Raw genomic sequence first — 10,559 nt, 5'->3', positions numbered from 1 at the left:
AAAATAAAAATACATTCACAATAAAGACTGAATCTGAACTCATGATGGGACTTTATTTTGACATGTGGAGGGTACATCCCAAGGCCCACCACCAAGCTTCAATAAACAACAAATTACTCGCAAATGATAATTAATTAGGCTGTGGATTGAAATCAACAACATGCCAGCGTGCCTGAAGGCGCAAAATGATTGGAAATCCTAACTGCAGCTGGCCATCTTACTTCCGCATTAGTGGGAACCCGAGGCCCCCCTTTAAATTGGATTGGAGTCCCTTGTTTCCGGCGAGCGTCCATATTGTGCTTAATAAGAGGAAACATGTGTGCCAAATAACCCCGAATGGCATAAAGCGCAGATTTGCACTGGATTAGGATTCAGAAAGCAACGACATCGAGCTTCCTGTTGTGTTTAGTGAAACTCGGGGAGGCGATCACTTCCCTGCGCGGCCGTCATCACTCCGCTGACATCCCGTAATCCCATGAGGAAGATTTATGAGCCGACTGCTGAAGACAGCATGGAAAAGCAATCTCTCATACGTGTGTGGAAGGAAACTACACAGTCTATTTCTATCAGTTTGTCGCCTCTCGTTTAAATCAGAGGCAGTGACTCTGGCGGAGGGCCTTGGCGCGCACGACGCGTCGCTTTTACGCAGCGTTAGAACTTCTTTTCCTTCCGCAGTTTAAACCGCGGCGGGCGATTGAGACGCACTTTGAGTTTGAGTGCAATTTTGAAAGCAAACGACAAGTTAAGGAAGAATAAACACGGATCCAGGCCGCGGTCCTGAAACAGGTTATGATGACAGAGAACATGTGATTCCGGTTGGTCATAGTTCTCCATTTCCCGGCTGTTGTCAGAGATTTCCATCACCGTCCAAACCAACCGTGCCGTAAACACAGCCCTCATTTGTTTTCTCCTCAGAGCAATTATACCATGTGATTAAAAAACATTTTAAATAGAGCCTTCGCTGACTTGTATTTGTGTTAAGCGGATCTATTTCATGTCGAGTTGTAATGTAATAATCCCGAGCTGTCATTACAGGCCAGTGTTCCCCGGTGCGCCAAACTCCATCTGATCTCCGCATTTATGAGAAGCAGACCGGCGGACACCCTCACCGGGTACCACCGCAGGATACAAGTCCTACTTCTACAGCAGAGAAACGGGAGACAAGAAAGCGCTTTAAGGGAAGCCTTCAAATTAATATAGGAAATGTTAGCTTCAACAGAAAAGGGCCGTTTCACGGAGATGCTTTACCTTCCAGATGGTCCGAGTTAACAGACTTAAATATTTGTGCCCTGACTCCCTTTCCAATACTCCAAGAAATCCATTCTATTTATCTATCGGTCGTCTAAGTGGAGGGAAGCAACTTGGAAAAACAACTGAGGGGTTTGTTTCTGCTCCAAAACGTTCCCTCGAGGGAAAATACCTTTTAACAAAAGTCTCATTTAACACACGTGGACCACTAGTACTTCACGGCATAATTCCCTCATCTATTATTTCGGTTTAGATTGAGCAGACCCTCCTTAGATTGGAATAGAAAATCAATACACCTAAACACCAGGCAGGACGACGGCCCTCGAGGACAAAGTTTGGACACCACTGACCTAAGTCTATCAAACCCAATCTGAAAATAATGCCAGATAATCAACCACTGACACAAAGTGAACACTGCAAAAAAATATCCACCATTAATAAAATCTCTTTAAATTCCATTGACGAATTAGAAAACACTTGCAGGTTTCTATTAAAAAAAAAAAACTAATTTAAGAGTGTATTGAATCAATATATTTTTGATGGAGATGACAAATGACCTGTCACGATCTGATTTGAAATACAGTGTGCGCAAATAGACTATCATTTGATGTGATTTTTTTTCTTCTTCTTTTGATCCAAAACAAATTCCATTTGAAGTCAATTACGTCCCGTGACGGCTGTTTTTTGGAGCGCAGGCCCCCGTGAAGGAATGCGCGCTGCCTTCTTCCCTCCCTCTCTGTGACGCGCAGCGGAGTCGCGGAGGAACAAGCCCTCTGTGGGGCAGAGACGGTTTGGGGAGACGCCGAAACGGTTAAAACAGGAGAGAGGGAAAGACCGCTGTGTGGAGAGGAGGCGTGCCAGTAATCAAGCATTTTGGATGAGCGCGCGCGTCTCGAAGAACACATGGAAAAGCACCGGCTTAATTACGCAGCGTCACGGAGCCGCTGTGAGAGAAGGACGGCTCCCTGAGGCGTTCCTGTTGACGTTTGTTCTGCCCCGTCCGGTCCTGACAGGGAGGGGACGCTGAACTTTGTGCGGGACAGAGTAAAGAGTTCAGGTGGATAAGAGGAGCCACTGAAGATCGGCGTCTTTCGTCAGGATGCAGGGCCTGAGCTCCCGGGCTCACGCGTTTTCAGTGGAGGCGCTAGTCGGGAAGCCCTGCAAGAGGATGAAAATTTCGGAGGCCCTCGAGTCAAGTTCAGATGGAGACACCGGCAGCGATGGTAGCATCTTCATCGGTGAGGCGACGTCGTTGTGGAAAGATGCTGAGACTTTCAGTGATCAACATTTCAGACACACACAAAAAAAGTTGCTTATTGAATGTTTTGGCACTTTTCTTCCACCCACGTTCAAATTTAGTCTATAAACTACTGATTGATTGAGTAGATGCTGCTGGTGTAAAGTTGAGTGAGGCAAATGGTCATTTTCATGCCACACTTTGTTTTTTATTACACCACAGCATTTAGCCCTGCCCATGTTTTAGACTTTTGTTCTAACGGCTCACTTTGCTTGACCTCTAGGTCAGCGCGACCATATTTCCAACCAGGTAAAGAAAGTGGGATCAGTAGGAAGGAGGCCGCATGATTCCTCCTCTGACCCGCAGAGACAGACGGCCCCAACAGGCTGCGGGGACTGTGACCCAGGCAGCGACGAGAAGAAGCCGAAGGAGAGCGACTGTCGGCCGGACAGAGAGGTCCGGGTGGAGCTGCAGGGATCCGAGCTGTGGAAGCGATTCTATGAGATCGGGACTGAGATGATCATCACTAAAGCTGGCAGGTATATACTCTTTAGACGAAATATTTTATTGTGAATTACTGTCAAGGCTTAACCTGTTGCGAACAGGCCATCCAATGTCCTTGCCTGGCTCTGAAGTTTTACGTGTGACTTTAAATAAACTAAATTTGACAGAGGCTGTATGATAATTAAGGAGGCAGCAACTCGCGGTATGCTATAACGTTGCCGTGGTCTGCTGGAGTTTAACAAGCACAAAGTCATTGCAGTTCGTTGTGAATCCACCCCAGTGCGATATAAAGCGATCTTTATCGCTCATATTTACATCAACGGTCCCTACGGTCGCAGGTGTGCACTTATCAGGTGTCAAAAGAGTGCAGCCAATCAGAAGTGAGCTGAGGAACTGTCACTTTTACGGCGAATCAAGTCAAGCAAGAATTTAAAATATAATCTTCACAGTACAAACTGACTGACTCTCTTCGCTGAGTTAATATTTGCCAAGGTGCATTTAATCGTTAACCTTTGTCAGGCACGTGGTCATATTTGAGAACTTGTGCAGAACGTGTGACTGGATGAAATATAGAATACAGGAAATAAATAGTGTTTTATTATAATGCAATTTGTTTCGGGGTATTTGTAAAATTATATTTGTTGGTTTAATTCAGCCAAACCTCTCCCATCTAATTTAATTTAAAAATACGACAAACTGTGCTTAAACATCATCACTGTGTACATAAATCCTGTGACATCGTCTATATTGTTTTTTAATATAAATCTATTTGCTGTCGCCCACTTTTGTTTTTATTTTTAAAATTATGTAAAACCCAGGCATTAATTTAATGGTGACATGTTTGCCATTGTGCCTAGTTTTATGCCATTTTGAAAGACATTTCGCTGTATTATTGGCATTTAATTGCGTACCTACCCACTAACATTGACGTTTAATTTTCCATAATATTTTAAATTTACACGTTTTAATGAAATGCCCGAAAGGTGAAACTTGCCTTGTCGTGCAACAATATTTAGAGTAGTCGGCCTTTTTGTTTGTTCAAATGAATTAAACTAAAAAAAAAAAAAAAATCTGAAAAGAGAACCTTTTTCATATAACCCAAAGCCATCAATTACGAAAGTAAGCCTTGTGATGCTGCACTATTCCCGGGCATGCGAAGATTAAATTAACTTTATCTGTCGGTCTCAAAGAAATTAGTTCGTGGTTTGATAAGTGACCATGTGCGTCCTCTTTGGCTTTTTTTTTTTTTTTCCTCCATGAATTGGTTTTTGGGAAATAAGCTGCTGAAATCTGGGCGGTCTTCTTGATCTAATTACGAAAACGCACGCTATAAATCAGGTGAAGATGCCACCACGGCCCCAACGATTTTCTTTCCTCTGACCCCGGACGACTCTGAATATTTATGGCCGGACTTCTGCCTGCATGGCCTGGAAAAATTCTGATTTATTCTCAGCATTTCTTTAAAAAAAAAGTTTTTTAAATAGAATAATAACAATGCCGTCTATCTTATTCTCACCTAACTTCCAGGAGGATGTTTCCTTCCGTGCGCGTAAAAGTGCGCAATCTGGACCCGTGCCAGCAGTATTACGTCGCGATGGACGTCATGCCGGTGGACTCCAAACGCTACAGGTGTGTGTGTACCAAATAACCATGACTCAAAATACTCCAATTTCTCCACATGGCTATTTGCATTGACTTGTAAACCCTTCTCAGGTATGTGTACCACAGCTCTCAGTGGATGGTGGCCGGAAACACGGACCACTCGTGCATCTCTCCGCGGCTCTACGTGCACCCGGACTCTCCGTGCGCCGGAGAAACGTGGATGCGTCAGGTCATCAGCTTCGACCGGGTCAAACTCACCAACAACGAGATGGACGATAAGGGGCATGTAGGTAACCCGCGGACCGTGCACTCTCTACTTCTCTACGTAACTTCTCACGGTCGACGATAATGTGCCTGTAGGCTGTAGGTTACACTTAAGTTATTTAATTGCTCGTGAGTCCTCAGTTTCAATTTAAAATATGGCATATACATTTGTGAACACTTGTGGACATAGGTGCCAATGAAGTATTTCTACTCCCTTTCTATATTTAAGATATTTTTTTGACTTTGTACTTTTACTTCGAAATGTTCCTCCTCTTGAAACTTGCTCTTTCAATGTTCTAGCCTCTGTTGAGGCCATTCGAAGTTACTGCGAGGTGATAAATGCAGCTGCCAGTAACAGAAGGTGCAGACGATACATTTAATAGTGATCAAGTTGCATTATAATGGCTGAATGCCAAAACTCCCCGTTACAAAAATAAAAGTTTTCAAGGGCAAACTATGATACAAGTCTAATCTATGTCAAATGAACAAGCTGCTGTTTTCACACTGGCAAACTATTGAAATTAGTTATGAGTGTGCTTGTTCAAATATGTGCAGTCAACTTTTAACATATTAAAATTCTTCAATATCCCTTTAGTTTCCCTTCCCTTTAGTTTAGTTTTAGTTCCCTTTTGAGTATCAATGAGATTCACAAATCATTTTCACTTTTTACTCATATACTTCCCAACTTTTTGCAGTTTCATTTTACACGCAAGTATTTATGGTTGAACTTGTGGAATTAATATGAGTTGGTTTGTAAACTCAAGTGGGGCAACAGTGTTTCCTCTACATTGACCACTTTAAATGCCACCATACTTGTATCTGATCTCACACACTGTGGGGGGAAACCTGCATGTCTTAGAGAGGGGAAGGAAGTGGAAATCCTTCACAGCTCCATGACATCCCCGAAAGGCTCAGAGATGCACAGATGTGGTGGCCAGAGAGGTGATACCAGGCTTTTGACTTGATCCTCCGGTTTATGAAATCATGCTGGGATTTGTGCTGATGGGAACATCCACTTTTCTGAACTATGAATGATTTGCTGAAGCTTTTGCCACGTTGCCTCTTTAAACTTGTATGTTTAGTACATTTTGGGCTTTAAGTTATATATTATATATTGCGTGTTGGCAATAGTGTTGAAGGTGTCGATGCTTCACATGCTTCAGAGATGAATTTGTGGACCTCTATTGTGAATAGAAAGATAAAGTTGTTCAAATGTGTGTTTTTATTCAGTTTATTTTATTGACACCTTTGGATTTTAAATGAACATTTTTTTTTCTGGGGGCATATATTGTTCTAAAATTGAATATTCAATTAGCAAAATATTCACCTCATATGCAAGCAAGGACAATAATGTGTAAATAATAAAAATGACCTTTTGGTTGTTTTGACCATGACTTGGCCAGCTTTTTTAGGATGCCATTGTTCATATAAATGATTTATATTTGCATGCTATTAAAAGATAAAATGTCTGATCATTTTAACCTGTTGAATAGTACATTTTTCATGCGGTGTATCTTTTGGTCTGATCATATTTTACATTGTATTGTGATCTATTGTTAGACTATGCCATTATTTCACCTAATTCATTTTAATTGAAAAAAATTCACATGTGCATCACAAAAATATTTTTTTATATTGAATATTTCAAACGGTTTGACTATTTGTCATGTGCAAACTACAACACCAAATATGAACAAATACAATTTGTTCAAACAGTTGCTTCTCAAAATACATTTTGACAAGTATTTGTATGCTTTATAAATTTCGATTATATATTTTTATTCAATGCTGTTTACGTGACATGAAGAAGTAATTTGATTCTTTGATTGATGTGATACTTGAACAGCAACTTTCTGCTATCAACCCAATAACTTGCATGTAAGGTATTTTAAAATTCAAAATTATAATCAAATCAAGGCACTAATAAAAATAAAAAAAATCACTTTAACTGGAATTCATCTCTCTTACATGGCAGAACGTTTTAGGAGACAATGTAGGGTCCATAGTATGGCATTGCAGAAGTTTGTCATGTAGCCTGCATCAGTGTTCCCAAAGCGCACCCTAAAGATAATCTAATAGTAGACCGCCTTGTAAAACCTGAAACGTTATCCTCTTCTCTCGTTGCAGATCATTCTTCAGTCGATGCACAAATACAAGCCTCGTGTGCACATCATCCAGCATGACCCTCGGCTGGACCTGTCCCAGATCCAGTCGCTGCAGCCGAAGGCGTGCACAGCTTCTCCTTTCCCGAGACCGAGTTCACCACCGTCACAGCCTACCAGAACCAACAGGTACCGCTGAGACTCGCTGAAGACGTCCTGGAAATCCTGGCTGCTCTCTGTGCTCAACAGCTGAAATGTTCACATAGTCAAACAGTTTAATCATACGTTACGGAAAACAGGAAATGACTCGATTTAGCTGATTTACAGGCTTTAGCTGCTGTGTGCCAGAAATATTAAAAAAGCAGATGTTTAGCCCTTGCCACTCACGCAATGGTTATGATGAGCCAATCAACAACTCCGGTTGTGTGACCTCACGTCCAAACGTTTGTGGCACCGAGTTGTGACGCTGATGAGGCCTCGGCAAAATCGTAAATTTGCAGCGTTTTTTCAATTTTCAGCTGTGTGTGTGTGTGTTTGTGTGTGTGTGTGTGTGTGTGTGTGTGTGTGTGGTGTGTGTGGTGTGTGTGTGTGTGTGTGTGTGTGTGTGTGTGTGTTGTGTGTGTGTGTGTGTGTGTGTGTGTGTGTGTGTGTGTGTGTGTGTGTGTGTGTGTTCATTCCCATGCATTGTGGGACCTCACCCTACACTTGGCTACCATTCCTACAGTAACGGAGCGATCCGCAGGGACGGCCAGCTCTTTTCATCAGGGCTCATTTTACTATCACCGCATGTATTACTACAGAAAGTCAGTAATGAGCTGTGACTGTTGGAGTCCGCAGCCCTATTAAAGCAGCACATAAATCCGTATGACCCCGAGCCCCATTTCCTCCCCCCCCCCCCCCCCCCCCCCCCCCCCCCCCCTGTTTGACATGGGGGCGGGAGGGTGGGGCGGTGGGTGCTTTGCCACTCTCCTTGCTGCTGTAAAGCTGAGCTCATTGTTGTGTTAACACACTCTAACCCACCTCCTGTCGTCTCTCCTGGGCCAGATCACCAAGCTGAAGATCGACAGGAACCCCTTCGCCAAAGGCTTCAGAGATCCAGGAAGGAATAGGTACGGAACCGTCACTGACCTCCGAACAGGCTCCTTTTTTTTTTTCCCTTTTCTTTTCTTTTTCGCTCAAATTCTTCTCTAAATGACCCAGGAGGGATTTTAAGTTCAGCTGCTGAAATCTGAAGCCACGTAAAACCCTCATATAAAGCTGAAGTGTGTCGTGCAGAATTTCACACCCCTCAGAACCAATATTTGAATACCCAGGATAAACATTTTTTACTGCTTTTACAGTATGTGAATCTATATATGTGTGTGTGTGTGTGTGTGTGTGTGTGTGTGTGTGTGTGTGTGTGTGTGTGTGTGTGTGTGTGTGTGTGTGTGTGTGTGTGTGTGTGTGTGTGTGTGTGTGTGTGTGTGTGTGTGTGTGTGTGTGTGTGTGTGTGTGTGTGTGTGTGTGTGTGTGTGTGTGTGTGTGTGTGTGTGTGTGTGTGTGTGTGTGTGTGTGTGTGTGTGTGTGTATAAAGAGGGGTGTTGGATGGCCTGTTGGAGTCGTATCCCTGGAGAGGCCCTCTCAGCTTGGACTTCAAGCCGTTTGCCATACAGCTCCAAGGTACCACTCTCTTTTGTTTTGAACTTTTCTGCTCTTCCTTGAGTTTTTTTTTTCCCCCCCTCCCTCTGTTTTTAATATTACATTTTCTGACGTCCTGTCACCAGGCAGCTCGGGATCGACTGGCTCAGTGAAGGGCCTCCTCCCTCTCTCCCCGTCTTCAACCCTTCATCCATTCTCCGCGCTCTCCTGCCAGGACGCCGCCGCCCTCCACACCCTCGCCTTCCCCCTCTACAGCAAGTCGTCCAGCAGCCTTTCGGCCGCCCTCTCCCCGCTGCCTGGCCGAGCCTTCTCCTCCTCCTCCTCCTCCTCTCCGTCCTCCTCTTCCTCCGCTGACAGACTGAGAGGCCTTCCTCTTCTGCCTCCGCTGACAGACCTCTCGCTCCTGTCAGCACTGCAGGGGAAGAAACCTCCCCTCTGCAGGGACGCTTGTCCCGCCGTGGGGTCCCCCGGGAGCTTGATCCCCCTCGGCCCCCAGGGGTCCGCGCTGCTCCCTCACCTCGCCGACGCAGCGGGCCCCTACTGTCTGTACCGCTACAGCTTCCCCCTGAACCCCCAGCTCTCTCTTTCCCGGCACGCCAAACTCTCCGAGGACGCCACCACAGACTGCTTGCTGCGCCAGTCTCCGTGGCACCCGACCACCAACCACTGTCTCTGACAGCTGGACAGCGCTCGCAGGCTCCGGCCCATTGAGTGTAGCAAGCCAAAGATTATTGCAGGAAAACATTGAGGGCTCATTCTCTCCTCTCCTCCAGCAGTTGGGGAGGTGTGTCCGTGGGGACGCTTTTGTATTTAAGAAGTATTTTTGTACGCAGTGTTGGATTTACCAGCACAGAAACTCGCCCTGAAGCGGCTTCGCTTCACTGTGCACACTCGTCTCGAGGCCAGCTTTGGAGAAAACAAAAACTTTTCTGTTCAGGTAGGATGTAGATTTTTTTTTTTTTTTCAACATTTTTTATTTGCCTTCCATAGACTTTTCTCATGGTTGTAGCCAAAGAGCATCAGCAACAGGACCTGACGTATGTAACTATGAATGAACAATACTGTTAAACTGACCTTAAGTGCCGATTAAAGTATTTTTTATGCTTTTTTTAATTAAGATGCAACGGGTCCAAAACATTCTTTTCTCCACACACTGCACTGAACAAAAGATGATCCATATTTCCTGAGCCAACATGACTGTATCTGAGAGTAAAACACAAGACAACAGGAAGCAGCAGTGAAGGAGATATGATGACGGGGTCGACTTATTTAGTGAAGCCGAACAAAGGTCAGCCTCACTTTTTTTTTTTTTTTATTCAGTGTCATGGCTGGCCACCCCTGACTAATAACATGAGCTCATCAGGTCTCTCTGTGATTTTAGAGGAAGAAACTCCAGCTGCCAGAATTCAGGCAGCCAGTTTCCATCCCTGTGCTTTATTAGCAATAATAAGACTAATCAGAGACGCATGGGGGTGAAACGGTTATTTCACCGAGGCCTCCGTCGACCACAAGCTGCGGCCAGGCTGAAACCAGGCTCCCTGCTCTGTGAGGCCGACTAAAGCAGGCCTGTCATCACTGTTGTGTTATGACATGGCTCCAGGATCAACAGTAAATCAATACTGCCGCGTGAAGACCTTTTTTAAGTCCTGTGGACGGAGAGTCAAATGAAAACTTCTCACTGCTTGCGGGCCAGGATAAATGCTGTGTTTTTGTTTTGTTTTGACGTTTTTTTTGTTTTTTTTCCCCCTTCTTCTTATGGTTCATACCAAACGGGGGAACGCCCGTTCAGCCACTGATGTGATAATTCCTGCCTTCAGCTCAGACTCCAGACCCAGCAGCCATCCCTTCTTCCCTCTCGGCCCAGCAGAGCGGATCAGGCAAAGCTGGTGGTGGGGAGGGGGGGGTGGGAAATGGTCTGTTTCCAGACAAACGCTCATAACCAAACAGCAATTTACTCGTCACAG

At 44.5% G+C, this 10,559-nt stretch overlaps 1 protein-coding gene across 1 annotated transcript; it reads left to right on the top strand.

The window, feature by feature from the left end:
• Nucleotides 1-2,347: 2,347 nt before the first annotated feature.
• Nucleotides 2,348-9,271, top strand: tbx22 (T-box transcription factor 22; the record flags this gene model as incomplete). The annotated part of the gene is given in 9 exon segments (XM_080501891.1): nucleotides 2,348-2,486; nucleotides 2,769-3,024; nucleotides 4,517-4,618; nucleotides 4,703-4,877; nucleotides 6,983-7,070; nucleotides 7,073-7,146; nucleotides 8,002-8,066; nucleotides 8,531-8,616; nucleotides 8,721-9,271. Coding segments are annotated over 9 exon segments (1,536 nt in total).
• Nucleotides 9,272-10,559: the final 1,288 nt, after the last annotated feature.

Source organism: Blennius ocellaris (genome assembly GCF_963422515.1).
Source record: "Blennius ocellaris genome assembly, chromosome: 9".
Lineage (NCBI taxonomy): Eukaryota > Metazoa > Chordata > Actinopteri > Blenniiformes > Blenniidae > Blennius > Blennius ocellaris.
The sequence above is the reverse complement of the archived record's forward strand: the minus strand, read 5'-3'. Positions and strand labels throughout refer to the sequence as shown.